This window comes from Amblyomma americanum, chromosome 1 (assembly GCF_052857255.1).
Source record: "Amblyomma americanum isolate KBUSLIRL-KWMA chromosome 1, ASM5285725v1, whole genome shotgun sequence".
Classification (NCBI taxonomy): domain Eukaryota; kingdom Metazoa; phylum Arthropoda; class Arachnida; order Ixodida; family Ixodidae; genus Amblyomma; species Amblyomma americanum.
Window position 1 is genome coordinate 444845196 of NC_135497.1, and position 24825 is coordinate 444870020.

Consider the following 24825-nt stretch of genomic DNA (forward strand, 5'->3'; position numbering starts at 1 on the left):
CCATTAAAATGTACTTTAAGCACTTGTTGCGTCCAATACTTCGCCGTGGGTGACCTTACATACAGAGGAAGTCCATAACAAGCTTACTATAGCCTCAAAATTTGATGTCCCAACCCCTTTAAGATTGGCATCGCAGTTGCTCTGGCAACGAGTGATGCACAACCGCGTTCCCGTTAGGTCCGGCCTTATGGCACAAGCCACCATGCTGGCTACATTGGTAGTGTGTCGTCATTCTGCAAAGAGCTCACATTTTCTCGGTACTTAACAGAAATTTGTCGCGCGCTTTGCCCTGCTTGCACCTCTTGAGTTAAGGAATCATGTCTTGTGATGCTGTTTATTATATGCTTCATTGAATAAAAATATTCTGCTAAATTGGCTTGGATAACTTTGACTTATGGCTAAGAGCAACATGCGCATACTGTGTCTTTCCTGCTAGACCTGGCAGGGAAAGCTTGACGATTATCCGGACCCCGTAGAGTATGTGTTACGGGTCTGTGACGCTGCCCATCGAGCCAGCGATTTTTCTAGCGTTCCTGATCAGGCGGGCCCCCGGAACCTGCGTGCCGGAGGTCCTGCCTGCCGTCCTGCTGCCCGGCGCCGCGCTGCTGTCGTGGTGACCCGGGCGGAGCCATGGAGCGACCCTGCCCAGCTGTAGCGCCCTACGAAGGCGCAGTGTTTCCTGTTTACAGTGCCGGTTTCCTGTTTACAGTGCCGGAACCTGTTCCGGCCGACCACCTCATCGACATCCTCGAGGAGGTGGTCGGGGGGATGACTTATCTGCAGCACCTCGGAGGTCTTCGATTCCTGGCTGCCATGGCTTCCATGGCTCAGGTGTCCAACACGTTGGCGAGAGGCAGCCTGCTGATCGCCGGAAAAGATGTGCCGCTGGAACAGATGGGAGTTCCGGTGGTTGATGTGACGGTCTACCGTCTTCCGCCATGCGTCAGCGATGCAGACCTGATCGCGGCGTTCACGCCGCATGGGAAGGCCTTCCTGAGCAGGAACCGCATCGGGAATGGGACGCGCCTCGTCAAGTTGGAGATGACAAAGTCTCCACCCAACTTCCTGACGGTGGCCGAGACTCGAGCCATGATCGAGTACCGCGGCATGAGGCGCGTCTGTTCCCGTTGCGGAGGAGAGGGCCACTTCGGTGCAGCCTGCAAGTCGGTGCGCTGCGGCCGGTGCGGCGCTTACGGGCACGTGGGAGCGGATTGCAGGCCCGTGTGCAAGCGCTGCGGTGGGGCCCATCCCACGCCCGACTGCATCCGGCCGCGTTCCTACGCGGCGGCGGTGGCGTCGGCGGCAGCCAAGGCGCCTCAGGAGCCTGGCGATGAGCCCAGACTGTCGGAATCATCTCAGGCGGCTGGCGCCGTTTCCAGCGGCGCGGCGGAGGAAGCGGTGACGAGCCTGGCCGAGCCTGCTGTCCAGCGGGACGACGCCGTGACCAGCCCTGCTGACGACCAGGCGGGGAAGGAGCTGGCAAGCTCCTCGTCATCCCAGTCCGCGGCTGAGCAGACGGAGGGCACCTCCGACGCCGAGAAGTCGGCTTCGGTCGACTCGGACGATTCGCTGGGCGACTCGTCTCTCGAGGAGCCTCCGAGCCTGGATGCCTGCCTCCTCGACGTTCCGACGGCGGCGCAGCACTATGACACGGAGGCCGACACCGAGTCGCCTGCCTCCCCCTCCCCCAGTGATGACTTACACACTCCGGTCAATGACGCCCAGGGCAGCGACAGCTCGAGTGAGCCGCGACCGCAGGCGCCGCACATCCCGGTCGCCCTGCCCCCGCGAGGCCCGTGCGTAGCGAAGGTGCGAGCGGGTGCCCGGAAGGTCCACGACTTGGAGGACCCCAAGCGCCAGCTTTCGTCATCTTCTGAGGGCAATGCGCCTTCTTCTGCCACCTCTGCGCCGAAGAAGGCGAGGACGGCGGACGACGACGACGACGTCCTCATGGACGTCACCGGAAACGAATAGTTTCCGACCAGGCGCCCTCGCCCAGCAATCCGGGCTTTAGCGGCTCCTTTCTCCCCTGGTCGGCGGCGGCTCGGGCTCCGGGCTGTCGGCGCTCCCCGGACGCCGTTATCTTATCGGCACGCTGGCTCCGTCGTCGCGTCTGGTGAACAATGAACGGTGTTTGTGCGGTGGAGTGTTTGGTGCATGTGTGACTGTTTTCCTGCAGCAGCCACGCGCATCGGCTGCACTTTTCCGCCGCGCAACCTTTGACACCGCTTGGCATCGTCCCGCCGTCGCGGGGCCGTCAGCCTGGACGCCAGCAGGGGTTCGGGACGCCTCCCAGAAGCCTCGACGCCCCTTCCCTAGCGCCGGTGTATCAACGCACCCACAGACTCTACTCGCAGAACTTTGCCGTGAGTCCGTCACCGTTATGTTTCGTTCACTTGTTTCGTTGTTTTATCTTGTTGCATTGGTTTCTTCTTTATTTTCATGATGGCTGCTTTCCGTTTCGCTTCTTTTAACGTGCAGGGTTTTCGCTCTCCCGATAAGCAGCGGGAGGTGCTTCACCTTGCGCGTTCGTTGCACAGTGATGTTTTGTTTTTGCAGGAGTGTAATTTCCGCACCCCTGCAGACGATATTTCTTTGCGTTCACGGTTTCATGTCCACGCTTTCTTTTCCTTGACGGACTCGCGGTGTTGCGGAGTGGGTGTTGTGTTTTTGAGCCCGGCGTTTCGCACCGGCGCGCATTGTACCTTTGGTTATGATGGTCGAGTATTGGTGGTAGACATTTTTCTCGACGGGCGGAGGACTCGCTTTGTAAACCTGTACGCGCCCGTCACGCGATCATTGACAGGCGAGCTTTTCTGCTCGCTTACATCCCACCTGCTTGAATCTGTGCCACATGTCCCACTAGGGGATTTTAATTGCGTCCTGGACACCCTGCGTGACATTCAGGGCCCCAGTCAAGGCGCGTCAATTACCACGCCAAAGAGCTAGGCAAGCTGGTTCGCCAGCTACACCTTACGGACGCGTGGGTTGAGCTGCACGGGACCTATTCGTGGCCACACGTGCTAGGGGCCGCTGCGCCAGTCGAATCGACCGGGTGTACCTACCTGCAGCCCTCGTGCCAAATTTAGTGTCCTGCGAGGTGGTGCCATTTCCCCCTGGTGTCGGAGCACTCAGTGACCACGTACCGGTCGCAGTATCCTTGAGGTGCGCTTCGGTCCGAATTGCGAGCCCGGCTACTTGGAGAATGAATCTCTCCCTCTTAGCGGATGATCTCAGCATTCGTGGCATCCGTGTAGAGTTGGCACTTTCTATTGCCCACGCTGATGAGTTCGGCCCCCTGATTTGGGATACCCTCAAGGCACAATGGCTCGAGATTCTCACTCGGGCTGGTAGAGCAAAACGCGCGCGAAAGACTGCTGCTCTCAACGACGTGCTGCGCCGCATGCGCATCGTGAAGCAAGGGGGTGAGCTCACCTTTGCCATGCGAGAGTACCTGGACACTCTTCGCGTGCAGGAGGGATCCCAGGCCTCCTGCACCGCTTCGAACCTCCGCATGCCGCCGCAGGAACGCGCTGACCTCATGCACGCGAACAGCTGCTGCCACAAGAGCGACCGACCGGACCATGTTAAAAGCGTGATTATGCCGGGTGGCGCGATTTACGAGCAGGTCGAGGATATCGAACACGTCTTCCGCGACCACTTTGCCCATCTCTGCGTCGCAAGGCCTGTGCGAGTGGGAAGGGTTTGACGCTGCTATAGACTCCTTTTGCGCCACCCTCCCAACGAAGCGGAAACGGCTCTTTGCGCTCGCGCCACACGGGAAGAGGTCTACGCCGTCCTAAGAGACATGAATCGCGTCTCCGCACCGGGACCACATGGTCTAGTCGCCGGGTTTTACTGCACTTTTTTGATGTGCTCGGCGACTTCCTCACGCGTCTGGTGAACGCCTTCCTCGAGGGGGGAGCTAAACTACCGTCTTTTAGTATAGGCCGGATCGTGCTGATGCCAAAGCAGGGAATGACGTCGTCATGCCCTGCGGCGTGGCGGCCGATAACCCTGCTTAATACTGACTACAAACTAGTCGCCTCGATCCTGGTCAGTCGCTTGCGTCTTCTTTTCCCAAACCTCGTTAGCCCCTTCCAGGCTTGCGCTGTGCCCGGCCGATCGATTTTTGCGTCGCTCACGCTCACGCGCGATGTGTTCGCATACGCACACGCGAAAAGGACTAGCGGGGTTTTTGTATCCCTAGACCAAGCTAAGGCCTTTGACAAGGTAGAGCATCGCTGCCTGTTCTCCGTTATGCGATGCTTTGGGCTGCCTAGCATTTTCATTGAACGTATTGCCTTGCTGTACTCGGGCCTTACGGCCGAACTCTTGGTGAACGGGTCGGGTCGGTAACCGCTCCCTTTCCGGTGACACGGGGCGTGCGCCAGAGATTCCCTCTGTCTCCGGCGTTGTTAATCCTGTCTTTGGACCCTCTGCTGCGTAATGTTGCCTGGAACGAACGGATCCGCGGCTTTCCATTGACAGGACAGGAAACGATCGTCGTCTCGGCCTATGCCGACGATATTTCCATTTTCGTCCGAGACACCCGGAGTTTTGAGGGCTTCCTGGCCGTGTTTAACACTTACGCGGCGCTATCCGGCGCCGAGCTCAACGCCAGCAAAAGCCGGGCCGTTCGTTTTGGAGCCTTCAGTGATCCCCTACCGGTGCCATTCCTTTCGTGGACGGGATCCGGGTGCTGGGGGTCCTTTTCGAGCAGAGCGGTGTGTCGTCCCGGACATGGGATGAAGTTGTCGCACGCACGACGAGTGCACTAGCTACGTCGGCGTAGTTCGGCCTCTCCATGGAGGGAAAGATAGTCGTTGTAAAGGCCCGCGCGTGCGCCTCTGCGCACTATGTGGCCCGCATAGCAGTGATACCGCGCCGTACCGCGAATCGGCTTGCGTCCCTCGTGGGCGCCTTCGTCTGGGATTGTGGCACGGCGCAGGTGGCTCGGCACCTTTGCCAGCTGCCGCCTTCACGGGGAGGGCTCGGACTGCCCTCTGTAGCTACAGTAGCGCGGGCTCTCGGGGCCAAATTTGCAACCGCGCTGGCAGGAAATGAATCGTATCTGGGGCGTTCGCTCATGCTGTATTGGATGAGCACGGCGCGTCGTGCTTTCACCCCGGATCGACATACAGGCCCGCAAGCAGAGAGGCCTTTGGCCTTTTACAGAGCAGCAGCGGGGTTTAAGCTGTCTGTATCCTCGGATCTACCGAAGGTTGACCTGAGCGAGGTTCCTGCATCCCAGCTCAGCGAGATGGTCGCGTGCGCGCGCCTTGGTCGCGACGACCAGCGGCGCACCACGGTACGCAAGTGGCGTACTTGGTGTAGAAGTCGCCTTCCACCTGAGGTTCGCGACTTTGAGTGGAGGAGGAGATGGGGCGTCCTCCCCACGCGAGAACGACTCGCATTATGGGGCGTTGTGCCCAATGCCCAGTGCGCGCAATGTGGAGCGCAAGAAACGGCGCGCCATATTTTCTTCATGTGTCCCGTGGCGCGGACAATGTGGCGATTGGTTTACCGCATGTTTTCTGTTCGTGCCAGGCCAGGTGTCCGCCAACCACGCAGTCACTATGGCAAAACTTGTTTTTGTATGCGCGATGTTTGTATTGTGGCGTCGGCGCTGTCTGGCCGAAGCCCGGCGGCAGCCGGCGAGGGCAATGTACCCGGCGTTGCGGACTCTGCATCTCCTCATCTGGCAATACCTGTCTGACCGGCTTGCAGCGGATGGAGAGGCGCTGTTCCTGCGGCGCTGGCACACTCGTTTCTTTGTCGTACGGGAGGGCCGGCTGGCTATGCCGATCCTACGGTATTAGCTAGACCGCCCCCCCCCCCTCCCTTCGTTTCTGACTGCTGTGCAATTAGATTGTGGTTTGTTTGTTTGTTTTAGCACATGAGTTTTGATTGTATTGTAGTTTTGGTTTTGGTGCGTTAATAGACTTCCCTTTATGGACTTATTTTTGGAAATGTGGCGGAGAGTTTGAAGGATGCTTCACTCCCGCCACCGGTTGGCCCGGTATTGTACTGCCTCCGGGATCGGCTTTGTCTTTAGCGCGTCTTTACTATCGTGTCTTTCTACCCCATCTTTCAACTTTCCTCCTATCTGCACGTGGTAGCGATTGTGGCTCGGCTTGAGCCAGTGTGCAGGCCTGTGCACTTTCCTTTTCTTTCTTCCTGGCAACAACTTCTCTCTCTCTCTCATCGGGAAAGCTTACGTCGGGTGGATAGAATGCGCGACTGTGTGGACCTCGTAGAGTATCTGTTACGGGTCCAGTGGACTTATTTTTGGAAATGTGGTGGAGAGTTTGAAGGATGCTTCACTCCCGCCACCGGTTGGCCCGGTATTGCACTACCTCCGGGATCGGCCTTGTCTTTAGCGCGTCTGTACTATCCTGTCTTTCTATCCCATCTTTCAACTCTCCTACTATCTGCACGTGGTAGCGATTGTGGCTCGGCTTGAGCCAGTGAACAGGGCTGTGCACTTTCTTTTTCTTTCTTCCTGGCAACAACAGACAGACAGACAGACAGATAGACAGATAGACAGACGTCGGGTGGAGTAATCCTCGTCCCTCTCTATAAATGGCGCCGCCTGTTGAACGGGCACCCTTGTCGCGCAGGTGATTCTGCGCCTTGAGAGGGGCGACACGCAAAAACCAAAAACAAGAGTCAAGCTAGCGCCTCCTGTATACATAATGCCTGCCGAGTACGGTTCTCCCCGTCTAGCCTTCCCGCTCACTCCACGTCTGTCAGGGAGGCGTGTTTCCGTTTGCTATCCGCTGCAGACAATCCCAATGTTGCCCATGCCCGTTCCCGACAAGTGCAATGTTGCCAAAACAGACGCTGCAGCTAAGTTCAGTGTTGTCCATGCCCGTTCCCGACAAATGCAATGCTGTCCAGCTGTTGCCTGCGCAGTTGGAAACATACGCTGCAGAGGCCTCGCGTCTGGCAGGCCCAAGTTGTATTGTAGTAACGCTAGCCTGGCCTGCATTTGTGTGAATAGATGTGTCACCGGCAGTGCGTAAAATTCCTGGCCTTTCACAATAAGTACGCCAACATTCCTGCTGGCACTTTTGTTTGATTGTCGGTGATTTTTCTGCGTAACCATCGCTTTGTTGAGTCTTTTTTCTTAGCGGGGCTGTTGTAAAGTCCCTGCCGGAGTGGTTTTTGTATGATGTAGGTTTTCAGCGTATATTTTTGTGGTTTACTGCAAAATTTATCACGACAGTCCGTACTCATTTTGCCCATTTTTCGTCTTGGGTTGTGGCACAATTTTTTCAAATTGCTGCATCGTCAAACGTTCATATCTGTCTCACACCTCTCATGAAAGCTGCGGTTACGGGTGACGTTGTCGCATGATTGATTAGGCGAAACTGAAATAAAGGAGCTCAAGTGACAATTGTGTCAGGTATAAATTAGAGCAGTGCATTGATCTGTAAGATCATTTCCTTTAGACACTAATCACAACCTCCTCTAACTAAACTCTTCAGAGTACAAACAGTAGTCGTTATTAATATTGCATCCACTGCTCTGTGTCTAATCTGAGCTCGATGTGGCATCCATATTTTTTTTGCAATCTGTGATCTGGTAGGTCCTAAACATAGGTTACAGTGCTTCTGAAAGTGCAAGCTTCTCTCACTTAGAGACCTACTTTCCATGCTTGGTTTATGTGCTTGCTCTTTTTCTCCAATGCATAATGACTGTTTTGATGGCTTGAAGCTTATCTAGTGTCCTCAGAATAAAAAAAAGTGGCTACTTCTCAGAACGTCAATATTTAATTTTTATTTAAGAGTTACTTGCACCACCCATGGAACATTACAGCAAGGAGTTCAAAGTGTTAAAAAAGGCAACAGACTTCTAATTGCAATCTTGGAAGAAGGCACCATTGGAGAATGTATGAACAGTACTTGACACTAAGCTGTTCCACTCTAGGATAGGTAAAAAACAGATGAATAGAAAACATCACCCTTTAAGGAAAGCTCTTTTACCTTGAAATGCTTCAATATGTAATTAAGTTGTTGGATGAGTATATTTGTCGCAGTTTACAGCACTTTTAACAAGTAAATATTGTAGAAAGATTTTAATCCAAGATTTTTCCCGTTGTCGTTCTGCTGTTTCTATTTCAGATTGCGTTTGCTCTGTCATTCTGAGTTACTGTCTTTAATTTCCCGGTGGAAATCAAGCACCACTGTTCTGATTTTTTTTTCAATTTACTTACAAGTGGGCATGTATTGAAGCCCCAACAAACACATTCATATTCAAGTATCGATCAGTCATGACTATCAGCTGTGTTCTGAAATCATTTTGCAAATGGCCAAATCTCTATTGTAATAAACCCAGAACTGATGGCTGCCTTCTTCCCAATGTAATTCACATGCTTATTCCAAGGCCTAAGATGAAAACACTCCTAAACATAAATTTCTTGCTTGTTCTTAAAGTAATATGATTAACTCTGTACCTATAGAAGTGATTATAAAACTTTCTTGTAAAGGTGATGTGAACAGTTTGCAAAGCTTTTAGCAAAGTTGGTGAATCATACACAATTTGTGAATTACACTAGAGAAATATCATCAGGACCAAATACCTTGGCCTGATTAACATCTTGGAATAATATACCAATCCCATTAACACCAAACCTGACCGCCAGCGTGCGGTATAGCTTAGCTGGCAGTATGAATCTAACAGTATGTGAGCAAGACGGCATGCAGATGACGAATAACCACTGCAAAGTTTTGTTTGACATACAATATTGTTTATTCAAAAACTAGTGCAGGTATGAGGTAAATAAATTAGTAGAGGAGTAGAGGAAGAGGTCCCAAGTAGAAACTGTCGGGGGGACCTCCTGTTATTAATTGTATGTATGACGCATATTAAACATATGGTAGATAGCTACTACATATCGGAAAACAGGTTCAGTGGGAATTAACAATCGCAACAAAAAATTTGATTAAGCATGCTCAATTTTACAAACTCATTAAAGAACATGGCAAAAAGAGAATAGAATACTATACAACAGCACTGAAGCAATATAAGCCATACACAATAAATACAGGGTTCATTGGCATGGCAAATGAAGGTAATTAAAAGGTACACACATTTTCAACCTTTTATGGCAGCAGCGACGTGCCCCGTGCGCACTGTGTTAACAGTTGTACGCTCTTGTCACAGGCACAAACCGCTTGGCTGCACTCAGCGCCCGCACCGGACCAAGCCAGCTCTCCACGCCGGACTTGAGCTTGTTACGCCGGATTTTCCGCAAGTTGTACCAGGAGGCGTGACCGTCAGCTGCGCAGAACTACTGCGCTGCCCTACGCCAGTGCCAGGAGCTACAAAAGGAGCCACATCAGCGCAGCTAGCCTCACTTGGCAGCAGCGACGTGCCCCGTGCGCACTGTGTTAACAGTTGTACGCTCTTGTCACAGGCACAAACCGCTTGGCTGCACTCAGCGCCCGCACCGGACCAAGCCAGCTCTCCACGCCGGACTTGAGCTTGTTACGCCGGATTTTCCGCAAGTTGTACCAGGAGGCGTGACCGTCAGCTGCGCAGAACTACTGCGCTGCCCTACGCCAGTGCCAGGAGCTACAAAAGGAGCCACATCAGCGCAGCTAGCCTCACTTGGCAGCAGCGACGTGCCCCGTGCGCACTGTGTTAACAGTTGTACGCTCTTGTCACAGGCACAAACCGCTTGGCTGCACTCAGCGCCCGCACCGGACCAAGCCAGCTCTCCACGCCGGACTTGAGCTTGTTACGCCGGATTTTCCGCAAGTTGTACCAGGAGGCGTGACCGTCAGCTGCGCAGAACTAGTGCGCTGCCCTACGCCAGTGCCAGGAGCTACAAAAGGAGCCACATCAGCGCAGCTAGCCTCACTTGGCAGCAGCGACGTGCCCCGTGCGCACTGTGTTAACAGTTGTACGCTCTTGTCACAGGTTAGTGTTATCGCCGTATCGATTCCTTGACTTATCTTCTGTATTGTGTGTCGTCGCTGCTGCCTGATTTTGGACTTGTGCTTGTGCGTTGTCTCAAGCTGCAGTGCTTTATTATCTTGTTGCACCCGAAAGGCTGCTTGCTTTCAAATGTCTAAAGAGTTAAATAAGCTGAAGGAAGAAATGAGGGCTGAATTAGTTAAACTGAAAGACGAAGTAAAACTTGAACTGAAGGCCTTTCGAGAGGCTATGGAAAGAGATTTGCGAAACGAAATTCGTGAGCTAAAAACCGAGCAAAAAAGCTTGACCGAGAGCCTTGAGTTCGCGCATGGGACAATAGAGGACATCAAAAAACAACTGGATGATGAGGTTTCCAGAAACGTGCAACTATCAACTGATAATGAGGCGCTGTGTGCCAGATGCGCATCTCTCGAGAGTAAATTGCAAAATGCAGAAAGCAGGCTTACTCATGCTGAACAATATTCAAGGAAGTGTAACATTGAAATACAAGGAATAGCAGAGACTGAAGGCGAATCCCTGAGTGACATTCTCTCTAAAATTGGCAACACCATCTCAGAACCGATAGAAGAAGCTGACATTGAAGTCTGCCATCGCGTGCCGACGCGAACTGCTGGGAAGTCGCACATTCTCGTCCAATTCAAATCCCGCAGGAAGCGAGACATTGTCCTGACGAAGGCGAAAAAAACACGGCTTACAAGCAAAGACATCGGCCTAGACAAATCAGATGCAATATATGTTAATGAGCACCTCTGTCCCGCATTGAAGAAACTACTTGCAATGGCTGTGAAAAAAAATATGAGTGTAACTGGAAATCGGTGTGGTCCTACAACGGGAAAATCTTTGCCAAGCAGGCAGATAACACGCCCACTGTGCATGTGACAGGTGAGGACGTTGTCGACAAGATTTTTTCTACTCAAGCGGGCAACACAGCTCGTGATGCCGATAACGTGTGATTGCCGACATCGTGCTCATCTGGCTATCTGCTTCGTGTTTTCAAGCATTGAAAGATGGATTATCAGGAGCTTACTCTGCCATCTGATGTGAAGTTTGATTATTTATCATGCGAATCAGTTATGCATATCAATGCACGTTCAGTGAACCGTAAAGAAGATGACATTGTCCTTTTATTACAGCAATTTTGCTCTCAATTTTCTGTCCTAATGCTGTCGGAAACTTGGTATACAAACAGCAGCAAAATGTTGGAACTAGATGGTTACAATAACTTCTTTCTTAATCGTAAAAACAGCAGGGGTGGTGCCGTCGCAATTCTAGTTGCAAAGCACAAGAAGTGTGAAATTTTGCCGGAATTCAGTAAGACCACTGTGGATTATGAAATCTTAACGCTGAAAAATAAACAAGAAATAATTTGTCTTGTATCGTCCACCAACTGGGAATGTTGCACGCTTCTTAGAATTTTATGAAGACTTCTTGGAATTTATTTGTAAAAACAACCTTAGGCTCATCAGTGGTGGTGATTTTAACATAAACATGTTAGAGGAAAATAACTGTGTTCGTGACTTTAGCACAAAACTGGTTTCATCTGGTTTCATAAATGTGATTAAAACACCAACTCGAATTACATGTTCTACATCATCCATGCTAGATCTCATTGTTACGAATCTTGACACTGAAATTTACAATGCAGGCACAGTTGCCTGCGAAGTTAGTGATCACTGTCCTACTTTCTTAACATATCGCACTGTTTCACTGGACAGGAATGTGAAAACGGAAACATTTTTTGTTCAGCGCATTACCGAAGGAAAGCTAATCTCGTTCAAGAATGAAATCATGAACCAAGATTGGTCTGCCGTGCTAAAAAATGTGGATGCGAATGACGCGTATAACGAATTCATAAATCGTTTTGTGTGCATCTATGCTAAACATTTCCCTTTGCAAACTATCGTGCCAACAAAAAAGATTAAGAAACCATGGGTCACTCGAGAACACTTACAAATGATCAAAAATAAAAATCGTCACTTTCATTCTTTCTTGCGTTCACGTTCAAAAGAAACTCTAAAGGAGTTTAAAATATTGCGGAATAAGCTAAACGCTGAGCTTCGGAGAGCCAAATCTTTATACTATGAGCAGTTATTTGCAGACTGCGCTCGACAACGCCCGGATGCTGCATGGAAAGCAATAAACACTGTTTTGGGTCGTAAAAGTAAAAGTTCCCTTCCGGATGTTTTAACACATGAAGGTGGTGAATTGAGCGGTAAAGCGCTTGCGGATTACCTTAACAATCATTTTGTGAGTATTGCAAATCCTTGTGACTATCCTCCAGATACAACTGGAATCTCCACTAGTACAATGAAAACAATATACCTTCAGCCTACTGATGAGCAGGAGATTTATAACACTTTCATGTTGCTCCGAAACAGTAAGGCGCTTGATATTGAAAACATTCAAATCATGCCGATAAAGTATGTATTGACCTTACTTACATCCGTACTTGCTTACATATTTAATTTAATACTGGATTCGGGCGTCTTTCCTGAAAAAATGAAATGTGCCAGGGTTTCTGTAATCTTCAAGGGTGGCGACCCAAACTTGGCAACAAACTATCGCCCAATTTCAGTCCTCCCTGTATTTTCTAAGGCACTAGAAAAAATCATTTTTGCTCGTATAACTAACTTCTTTAACAAAGAAAACATAATAACAAATGCACAGTTCGGTTTTAGGAAGGACAGATCGACGGAAACTGCTTTACTAACATTAAAAGAAAATATTTTACGAAACATAGAAAGGAATTTGTTCTCGTTGGCTGTTTTTATAGATTTCAGCAAGGCTTTTGACTGTCTGGACCATAACATTCTTCTATCCAAAATACAAGCTTACGGGATCCGCGGCACGTGTCTAGCTTTGCTGAAGTGCTACCTCAGCAACAGGTTTCAGAGAGTGTTTGTCAAAAACTGCAGCTCATCCCTTTTTCCGATAAAGAGTGGCGTACCCCAGGGAAGTGTGTTAGGTCCGCTGTTGTTCAATACATACGTTAATGACTTGGTGAATATTGATAATACAGTAAAACTAGTGATATATGCTGATGATAGTACTATTCTTATTTCTGGCCCAAATGCTGATGGTTTAATCATGCAATGTAATGAATTTTTAGCTAAGCTATCCACATGGTCCAAGTTAAACAGACTTCAAATCAATTGCACTAAAACTAAAGCTATTATATTCCGCGCTAAAAACAAATTAGTTGAAATAAATCACACTATAACCTATGAGCACCAAGAAATTGAAATCGTTGACAACCATAAAATATTAGGTGTACATTTTTCCTCACATCTAACCTGGGATGCTCACATTGATCACCTTCGTAAAAAACTTTCCTCGATTACAGGAGTTATATCGCGCTGTCGTACTGTACTTCCACCCAAGATAAAACTTCAAGTATATCATGCTTTGTTTAACTCTCATTTAAGATACTGCAGTCTAGTTTGGTGCACAACCACAAAAACCAATTTAAATAAACTCCTGGTTTTACGGAAAAAAATCATCCGTTACATAGCAAATATTGAGCCCATGGAAACTACAAAGGGTGCATTTGAATCATTCAATATCATAAGTGTAGACAAGTTGTATGAATTTCGCCTATTACAGTCAATCTACTTTTCCTCCCCTGAAGTTACTAACCTTCTAAAGTCCTTGGCATCCTTAGAGCGACGAAATATTAGCGTGCAAACAAGAAATGTTGATGCGTGGGCAGTTCCTCATTTTCGTACATTTTATAAATATCAGTCACTTACCCATAACCTCCCTACAATACTAAACAAATATAGACACACACTGGGCTTGAACAAAAAACAATTACATTCCTGTTTTGTGCAGTTGTGATCCATTAATTTTTGTTTGTTGTTTCCGCGTATGTGCTTTTCAGTTGTTTTATTTTGGTTTCAGTTCATTACTGGTAGCTTTATGTGATTGACATCATTATTACCTGTCACAGTAACTGTTTTATTATTTCCCTATTACTGTCTACCTATGTACTATTCATCTATTATGTTTCTATTCTTTACGCTGCTGCCTTGTAATGGTCTCTTGGGCCTCGTCAAGCTTTTGTGTAGCTTTTAGCCCAAGACACCATCCAGTTGTCTTCTGGAAAAATAAAGATGTATGTATGTATATGTATGTATGCTTCTGTACTAGATGATGTGATGACTGTTAGTAGAGAGTTGCAGACAGTGATTGCTGGGAATAATGAATAAAAACGAAACTCTAGAATATCATCACTTTTCAAGCCAGGTATAAAGCTGTTGTCCTCACCAAAAAACATTTCCGGGCGTAGTGTACAGTATACCGTGCAGAGACTGTAACCATGTGTATGTGGGTGAAAGTGGAAACTTCTTTGAACGGTTGAAACAACACCAGTATGATGTTGCAAACAAGAAAGCTTCGTGAAATGCTCTCGCCAAAAATTTTGAAAGCAAGCAGCATCATGTAGATTGAGCAACGCGTGCATTTTGAAAACAGAAAAGAATCTCCAGAGCCGACTATATCTAGAATCCTTAATGATTCAGACAACCAAACACACTCTTAATCGCACTGACGGGGCACTTCCTAGTGCATACGCCCGCTGCCTAGGGCACATTTTCAAGCTTAAATAGCCAGCCTTTCACGTCTGCACCTGTTTGTGACCAAGGTTCCCATGTGGGAGCTGAAACATCATTTAGGAGCTCATTTTATATTGCCCGGTGTTCTGCCTTCTTCATGTACAGCCCCGACCAGATTTCTGTCCAACCCTCGACTTCATGCAGCAAGCATGCACTTTCGAGAAAGCCCAACAGGGAACCTAAACTTAAATGTCAGCATGTGTTAGTTCATGCTCTAGGTCATCCTATTAGGACTGCAGCCACTGCAAAAAATGTCAAGTTGCTTCCATGCATGTTGCTCAAAGCGTTATCTAACTTTATCTCTAATTTTAAGTTTCAGTGTACTCCAGAAATGCAGAAAGACGACCCCGAGAAACAGCCAGAAAGCACATGTTGGGTCCAACAGGTTTGCAGCATAATAATTAATACAGTTATCTATAAGCTTCCTGCTACATTTTATTTCATTGCAAGGAAAGTATCTTCAAACACTGTGGGCTGCAGCTACTAGCGTGCTAAATATACCTATTAACTGAAACAGGTGCAATCAGACTCCACAGCCTTAGCAAAATAAAAATAGAAAATTGGAAAGGGACAGGTAATGCAGACAGCACTGCAGCAAAAAACCTCTTATAGCCAAAGAGTAAACATGAACGTTCATCGTGAGAGGCACTGAATGGAACTGTAAAGTGAGAGTGCGATTGAATTGTCCTAAGTCTGTGTACACAATGCTGTATCAAAAGTATCGTTACAATAGGATGCATATATTCTCAAAGACTGAATAGAAAATTCCTGTTGACAGTGTCAGCATGGACCCTCTTGTTTTGTTTTGAGTTTCTGATTGCTAACTGTTTAGGGGTAAGGAGAATGTTGGGGAAGCGAAGAAAGCCAACATAGGGTATGGTGGTTGGTGACCACGTCAAAAGGACGGCCATTATGATAAAGCCGAAACTTGGCAAGGGCCCACAAGATGGCCAAGCTAGGCTACCGTAGTCAACCACTCTTTAGTATACTTCATACACTATCTGGTGAGTGACTAGCGAGGTGGAGCTGCAATAAACGTTTTTCCAAGAACTCTCGTCCCGCAAACGTTTGTCCCCGATAGTACACGGCATATGTAGTACATATGTGAACAGTGGCGTGTCGCGTCCGCGAAATATACGGTGTGGCACTGCTGTATTATTGTAAACGCGGCTTATCTCGGCCTGCATTCTTTACCTGTCCTGTGAAACGTGATATGGAGCCTCGAGAAAAAGGGTTGAGACTGCACAATTAATAGCTTCGCCATATCTTCCATGTACCTCCATGAATGCCAGCACCTCCGTTCAGCCGCTGCTGTAAATATTGTGCTCGGCTGCTGACCCAAAAGACGCGGGTTCGATCCCGCTGCGGCTGTCGCATTTCGATGGAGGCGTTAATGCTAGAGGCCCGTGTACTGTATGATGACAATGCACACTAAGGAACCGAAACCAATCTTGTTTTGGTTAAGAGAGAGCATTTGATTCGAGAAAGAGTATCTAGACATACGGTATACATATGTAGCTTGTAAATTTCTGCTTAAAATATTTCTCGCCCCTGGCAGATCTGCCGCTGCCATAACGCAGGCGCTGTCGCGACTCGGAGAGGAAAAAAATAGTGCCGGTTTTAGGAATAACATTTTCGTGCTTCAAAATTGATACTCAAGTTGGTGCAGTTATTGGTCAACGCGCTTCGATGACAAAAATGGTAAAGTCGCCTGCTGAGTGCGTTCTTTGCAGAGTTTCGGTTTTGATTTTGCGGTTGGTAGTTTTGTCTAAAATCTCTACTTTCGTTTTTTTGCTGTCAGCTTTCATTGCTTTTATGGTGCTATTGTGGTGTCTTTTTTTAATAATTATGAGCCACGCGTCCAGTGCATTTCGTATCAGTTGCAGAAAAAGTTCATTTCGTAGGTACCTTTGTAGCGCCATCTGCCTGGGACCGCCTGCCCATCGACATCAGCATCATCCTTGTGCGTGCCGCGGGTAGTTTGTATCTGTGGCTGTATTGGTGCTGTTCTTGCGTTTGTTGTAACACTAAGTGCATTTTTAAGCGCAAGCAAAAAGTTATGCTGCAGTGTTCAAGTATGACACATTAGACCCAGTTCAGGTGAGCTCTCTGTGCTGCGCAGCTACCTACAGGCCTTCGTTAGTACTGTACTGATTTTGGGGAAAACAGCAGTTGAGCTACCTTATGGTCACTTTTCTTTTCGGAGGCTTTCACTGCTGCGTAATCCTATCGGACAGAGTCGAGTTCATACCGCGTAAGTGTATGTACCACCAGCAGCAAAAGTTATTGGGGTGCGTGTTCGCGGGGAAGAAAAGTTATTGTGGGGCTTCCTCGAGAACTAGTGTTTTGAAAATGCTACCAGCGTGTGGCGAATGCAAGTCCCCTCGTTGAGACACTTCGAGCGTTGGCTTACGTGGCGCTTGGCTACTGTGCCGGAGTTCCCGGGTTCGCACCCGACTGCGGCGGCAGCGTTATCGATGGAGGCGAAACGCAAAGGCGCCCGTGTGCTGTGCGACATGAGTGCACGCTAAACTTCCACAGGTGGTCGCTCTCTCCCCTTTGTGCATTTTGCCGTGAGCCTGAATCTATAGAACATTTTTGGCTGTATTGTCGCCGATTCAACTCTCTGAGAAAAAGGTTGCTGGAGGAGCCCTTGCAGCATCTTGGCCTTAGTTTGAGCAGCCCACTCTTGCTATCATTTGGCACCACCACATTTGGATTCAGCCACAGATCTGTTTGTACCGCTGTTCTAAATTTCCTGATAGAATCTCACCGACTGCCTTGCTAAGTATTCCAAAATTTTCTTTTCTATAAATTTTTACATTTTGACTTAATCATTATTATTTAATCCCTCTCTTTATTTTTGTTCTTACAATTTTGAAATCAAAACTCTGATCCCTTTACTGTTCATGAAGAAGAATTCACCGGTGTTGCGCTTCCACGTGCTTTTACTTTTTATTAACTACGTTCAGGTGAATAGCCACCCGATTCTTGGCCGATCCTCCAGTGTGGGTATGTGCCATATTTTGATAGGCTAACAACAACAACAGTTTAACGCTAGCCGTGGTCGTCTGCGGCAGCAGCATAGTGCTCTTGTGCACAGGCCAGCGAAATTGATCTGCTCGCGCTGCCGCGTGGTCGAATCCCAGTCGCGGCAATATTTATATTAGTATTTGTTTGCCAAGGTCATCCTCAAGGCCAATCTTCACACTAACTCTGTGAGCCGGTTATACCTCGTGAAGTAGTACTTTCACACTAAAATATTAGCCCTCCTGAGCCAAAATGACAGTGACGACGTTTACAATTACTATACAGTTGATGCCTTCACAACCGTACAAAGTCACTCCATAAGCACGTTTCTGAGCAGTCCTGCTCAATTCAGCACCTCAAATGAGTGTGAACGCGGCTACCAGTTCAGTTTCACATAACTAGTGTTAACAGAGGTCATCAACATGCTTCAGCAAAGCATCTGTATTTGATAGCCTCTTCTCTGTCTTTTTTTACTGTAAGTGTTTTTCACCACCACTGCCTGCTCATAATGACAAATGCTATAACTGGTTAACATGTCTGGTATTTGGCAACAGCATGGCAAGACAGCCTAATACATTTGTAGCGAAGTCTGCCAAACAAGTTGTGGTACTATGTATTGCTGAACTTGGCATCACCGTATGCTGATATTGTGAAATAACATTGAGTGGCCGTCAAGTCTTGCGTTTTTCTCAGATATGTCTGCTGTAGGTAATTTGGGCACATGAGTGAAAAACAGATTTGTTGAAAATACTTTTCATGAAACAATTAATTATGGGTATGAGTACTGTGTAACAAGAAAGTATCTTCGGAGAATATGTTCAACTGTAAAAAATGTTTGAACAGTGAAAAGTAAATCATTTATAGTGTCGTAGCGCAGGGGTCACTCGAACCCGGGCTCCGTTGGGTAGCGTGTCCGAGCCTTCGGGTTGAAGAAATATGGAACTTGATGCTTGAGAAAATGAAAACAAATGGGTTTACTGGTACTTTTAAAGAAACTTGACTACATAATTTAGAAGGAAACAGAAACAGCAAAACAGTCAAGAACTAAAAGTTCATAGCGTCGAGCAACTGGATGAGAAGAAGACGAAGACCTAGTGGGTGGATACGTGTCTGCTTCTAGGTCTGTGTTTTCGCTTTTCGCTGTCTTCTCGTGTGTGGCGTGGGTCGGACAGTGCCCTCCGTGCGACCGAATGCTGACGACGCCCCTACGGAGAAATTCCCGGCACGGCGGGCGCATTCTCAAGTGAGAAAACCCAACCGGAACCCTCAGGGGCAAGCTAGGCTTAGCTCGGCGCTGCCGAGCGAGGCCGCGCTACGCGTCTGCATGGATTCTGCGTTGTCGACGACGGCTACGCGGATGCCCGCTGTGTTGCCACCTGACGCAGCCTCCACGTCCACGCAATCGTCAGCGCCTCTAGGCCTCCAGCCTGCGCCGTCTTCCGATGCTACGACTTTGGCCTGTGACATGGACTGCTCTACCGCCTCCGTGCCCGTGGCACTCCCTCAAGAAACTGTGCCCGTCGCGCCAGTTCAGTATTCCCACCAAGGGCCGTCACCAGCGTCTGAGCCTCCTCCACAGATGCCTCCCGTGAGTCAAGGCTCTCTTTCGCCTGCTGCGAACTCGTTCCGCGTTACCATCAAGCCTACATTGCGCTTTGATATGACTGCCATCCCTGCCCGGAATGTTCAAGCCACAATTGACCATGCCCTTGGTTCTTCGAACTACTGCGGGTTTGTCGTCCATCGCCCATCGAACACCATCACGGTAAACTTGTCATCCTTGATGGACGCCCAGAAACTTTGCGCAGTTACGCGGATCCCCCTGGATGACAGCAAGCATGTCCCGGTGCAAATATATTTTGCATCTGGTCCTGACACAATCCGCTGCATGGTTTATCATGTCGACAGCACGAGCCCTCCCGAGGAGGTGCGCGCAAATATTCGCTGCTCAACTCATGTTGTACTGCAAGCACGGCCTATGGGTCGCCGGGGCTCATACCTGCTCATCCTGCAAGGCCCGTTGACTCTCCCGAAGTACCTTACCTACTACGGTGCGATCGTCAAACCACAGCCCTTCCGACCTCGTCGTATTTTTTGCTATCACTGCCACAAAGAAGGACATATGCAAAATACCTGCCCTAATCCAGCAGCTGTGGCCGACATGAATGAACCAACAGCTCATTGTGCCCTGTGCAAATCGCCGGACCATGACATTCGCTCCCCCGCTTGTCCAAAGAAGAAGCAAGCGAAGAAGTTTCACAAGTCGCCTGCAAAAATGGATGTCCCTACAAGTAATCGCTTTGCAGCTCTCGCATGTGACGACAACGACTTCCCTGAACTTTCTTTATCTGAGCCTGCTGCTCACCATACGTCTCCTCGCCAGCGTACATATGCACAAGCGGCTCACCTTCCCGGATCAAATGGTACGCCCAAACGTCCAGTGCATCCATCACATGTGGATACTACAGATGAAGACACAGCTTTATACAATGCAATCGCGGAGGCTCGCCGCCGACTAGACGAACTCACCCAGCGCCGGGAACAGCGTCGTTCTCAATCCTCTCGAAGAATTCTCATAACTCGGGAGCAATCATCAGAGGAATCACCTAGGGTAAGCACTGGCCCACAATCAGGTGCCGACCACCTGTTAGCCGTGACTACCCCGACAGTGGACAAGATATTAGCGCTGATGAAGCAGGTGACATCCCTCATCGTGGAAGCTCTTCGGCCTCGTCATGGATAGCGCATCATCATCGGTGGTGGTGCAGTGGAACTGTCGAGGTTTCGCTAATAAGGCCTCTGAAGTGAACATCCGCCTTCGCGACGGAAAGCTGAGGGCATGGGCGTTCCTACTGCAAGAGCATAATGCACTCCCACGCCTTTCAGGTTTCTGCGCATACCATTCACCATCTATCCCTGATCGCCGTTGCACCGCCTCCTCCCTCAGCCCAGGTAAATCTGCAATTTATATTCACAGTTCAGTTCCGCACACACCGCTCGACCTTTCACGGTGGTGCAACACACGTCAAGAGGTTGTCGCCCTTCTCGTAAAACCTGCACGCACACCCCTTATTCTAGTTTCTTTTTATAGTCGTCCTGGCTCCGCATCTCCAAATCTGGGATGGGTTCGTTTTCTACGTTCTACCAACTCGGGTATCCCTATTCTAGTTGGCGGTGACTTCAACGGCGCACACACTGCGTGGGGTTACCCATCGGATTCCTCAAGGGGTTCACACATCCAAGGGAGCTTTTCAGATCATTCCTTTCAACTTTTAAACCACCCGAATACTTCTACCCGCCCACGAGGTGGCCCGTATTCACCTGATTTGACTTGGTGGTTAGGCCCCGGTAACCCTCGTTGGGCTGTTGATTCTTATACTTGGGGTAGCGATCACAGCCCTATTTTTATCTCCCTCACGCCTACGCGTCTACGGAAAATACGCCGCACTGTACGAATAACATCATGGGATTCTGTACGCGCAGACAATCATTTATCTACATTCAACCCCTCTTCAGCATTGTCTACTCTATCTGATGTTCTCGCTACTCACACTATTACCACTACTGTAAATGAAGATGACCCAAACCCGGACATACATCTCTTGAATCTGTGGGCTCTTCGTCGCCAGGCGGATCTTTACGCTACTCGTCACCCCGATGACCCTTCGGCTCTTCCTACTCTTCACCGCGCTACCGCACGGGCGCGGCGCTATGCAAAGCGGCTAGGCAGGCAACGCTGGGCTGCATGGTGTGCCCGCCTGTCCTCTACGCAGGGCAATCGACATCTTTGGAGAGTGTTTCACGCCATGGAGCGCCCTTCTCAGGTTGCAGATTACACAGAGAGCATTCGCCTCGCGCTAAATGTGGATGAGGACACATTTGCACAACAAGCGGCCCGTCAATTTTTTCCAAACCATGACTGCACCGCTACGTCTCCACCTGACTTATCGGTAACAGAGCCCCCCGATGGGATTACTTCTGACCTCACCATGGCAGAGCTGCTGGCCTCCATTGACCGTTTAAAAACTACTACTACTCCCGGGCACGACGGCATACCTAACTCCTTATTCCGTAACTTGGAAGGGAGGGCTTTGGAAACCCTACTTGATACTTTTAACGAAGTGTGGCTTTCTGGCATCATGCCGGGAGACTGGAAGCATTCTATTGTGGTTCCAATCCCCAAGTCAGGTCAGCCTCCAGTATCTCTCTCGGCCCTTCGTCCAATTTCCCTTACCCCTACCATCTGCAAGCTTTAAGAAAACATTCTAGCCGCACGCTTATCATGGTGGCTGGAATCCCATGATTGTTACCCAGATTCCCAAATTGGTTTCCGCCCACATATTGGAACGGAGGACGGCCTTGCTACTTTGGCTGCTGACGTGCTTGACCACTCTCCACAGAGTCACCTTGTACGAACCGTAATCGCTACAGACATAACAAAGGCATATGATAACATCCTTCACTCTGCCATTCTTGCCTCCCTTCAAACTCTTGGTCTCCCTCACCGGTTCCTCCTCTCCATTCACGCCTTTTTAGCAAATCGAACCTTCAGCGTGCGTGTCCACGGAAAGCCCTTTGGTAATTTCACTTCCAATAGAGGAGTGCCGCAGGGCTCCGTTCTCGCCCCCACATTATTTAATGTGGCTTTAATTCCTCTGGTTCGAGCCCTAGAGACCATCCCTTCTATCCGCGTGCTTGCATATGCCGATGATATCACCTTGTGGTGCTGTCATCCAGATGCGTCTATTCATCAGTCGGTCCTTCAACACGCGCTGGATGTATTGACATCTCACCTCCCACCTTTGGGTCTAACACTCTCTCCTACTAAATCATGTTTCATTCGAATTGGAAATAAAGCCGCCTTACGGAAAGCTCCCCCTTTAAATTTTACGGTACATAATTCTCTGATTCCTCAGGTAGAAACTGTTCGTATTCTTGGTCTTCTCCATACATCTGGGACTGGCACCCCGTGGCTGACAGCCACCCGTAAATCGGCTCACGCTACTCTAGGTCTGATTCGTCGCATAGCTATGCGCTCTGGTGGCGCACGTGCTCATACGGCCCGCCAGCTTGTGCGCTCTATCCTTCAGCCACGGATAGTATATCAGGCTCAATTTCAACGTCTCACCCGCAGACAGTGGGACTCCCTTGAAGCTATCAATCGTGAGGCTATGCGCGTCATAACATATCTGCCTCGTTTAACACCCATACCTGTGCTACAGGAGTTCGCCCAACTTAATACACTCAGTGAGATCATCGACCAACGGGTGGCAAATAGAGCTCGAAAACAGTCTCTCAAACTTCATCGTTTAAAGACACTTCCACCGTGGTCCTATTGCCAGCTCACTGACAATCGCCCCACTGTTTCCCCGTCGGTATCAGCAGCGTATCTGCCTGAAGGGTGCATATTATACACGGATGCATCTCATTCTGCAGAGAGGGGAGTTACTGCTGTGTATAGTCCATCTCATCCGCATCTCAACTCTCGCGCGACGTATACTGCGGATACGTGCACTCCCCTGGCATTGGAACTTCAAGCCATTTACAATGCCATTGCTTCCCTTCCGCTCGTTCCAACATTCAATACAGTTCACATTTACACCGACTCCCGCGCCGCCCTTAAACAGCTGAAGGCTGTTCGACGAACGTTCCAGATTTCACAATCTATTCATGTGCTCTGCGCAAAGTATCCATGTCCTGTGCGCATACACTGGATTCGCGGCCATGCCCAGGATCCACATAACATTCAAGCGGATGCTATGACTCATCTTCATACATTAGACGATCCGCCACCTTCCCCTCTTCCCCCAGATCCGTTCCTGTCCCACGTTTCCGATTCCGAAGTTCTGCGCCAGCGAACACGCGCTCTAATTCCTCCGTGTTCGCACCCTCTCCCCCGTAGTCTTACTCGGCAGGAGGAGGTATCCGTGCGCCGGATTCGGGCAGGGGCGGCTCTGACACCATCTGTCCGTCATCGGTGGCGTGCCAAAGATCTGCCACTACCTGACAGGTGCCCTCACTGTGGCGCTGCACCGGACATATGTGATGTGCGGCACTTGTTGTGGACGTGCCCAGCGACGGCTGCTATCAGAAAACGGCTCCTCAGGGAGGTTGGCCTGCGGTGGAACCGCGAAAGTGACTTCGTGAAGTGGACAATGGACAACCGTTTCATTAACAACCTCTGCGACTACCTCAGCGCAACGGTTCATCACTCCTTCTTTTAACTTTCAATCCCGTGCATTCCTTCCCCCCTTTCCTTTTTCAACTTATGCCTCATGGCACACTTCTCGAATAAAAAAAAAAAAAAACTGGATGAGCTTTGTCGTCAGGGCCCAGAGCTATCGTTCGTACTCAGGACGCTCGTTAAATACACTGAGGCTCCGCCCTTTTCACCACACGATTCACAGATCGGAAGAGTCGCTGCACATTGCATGCTGAGCCCCCCGGGAATGAGCGAGAAAGATACGGAGGTCCGCTGCTACTTCGTCCGAAGCAGTCAGTCACGGTAGTTTCGGGAATTGGCTTTTGCCCGCTTCCTTTCGTCGTCTTGTAAATCGTGGGTCGCGTCTCGCGGTTCGACACAAGGGGAGCGTGCGTGGGAAATATTCCGCGGGTAGTTTCCCCGTGACATCTTCTTTATTTGTCGTAATCAATGAGGGGTCAAACAACTTGCCCCCAGCAGGGTTGTAACAATAGTTAACAGCAAATTGAGAGTAAGAAAAGGAGCATTACAAAAAAACCTGTGTTTACTTATAAGAATAGATAACACAGTGTCCCCCAAACGATCTGGAAGGAATGTATGCAGAAGGATGTAACAAACATGTTTGAAGTTTTCTGCCAGCATCTCGCCACCCCTCCCCCTCCTCCCAGAAAAAAAAAAACTTGAAGCATGTTATGCGTAATTCAAGAATGGGTACAAGTGTTTAAGCTCACTCTAAATATTGACTTTTTAAAGTATTTGCAAGATACCAAGTTATCATGAGAAGTGCTGAATATAGAATATTCAATCTGTGGTAGAAGAAGCACCAAAAGATATTGACACAAGAACTAGGGGCCTGTGCTGATTCTGTGCCATTGTCTTGTGGTGCTGCTGCCACCATGGAGTACCAACAACTCACCAATGTACGGTTCTTCTCTTTGTATGTTAGCTATGTGCATATTTGACACTGAGTTTTCCATGGCCACTTTTTTTAAATCCTATCATCCAGAAATCTTTAGTCACAGTCATGACCTT

At 49.0% G+C, this 24825-nt stretch overlaps 1 protein-coding gene across 1 annotated transcript in view; it reads left to right on the forward strand.

Moving 5' to 3' along the window:
* The first annotated feature begins 630 nt into the window (after nucleotides 1-630).
* LOC144125595 (uncharacterized) overlaps nucleotides 631-24825 on the forward strand; it is a 67672-nt gene continuing 43477 nt past the window's right edge. The window contains exon 1 of the mRNA XM_077659108.1: nucleotides 631-2366. Coding sequence (XP_077515234.1) covers nucleotides 631-1974 — 1344 coding nt within the window. The 3' untranslated portion in view covers nucleotides 1975-2366. The remainder of the gene's footprint in view (nucleotides 2367-24825) is intronic.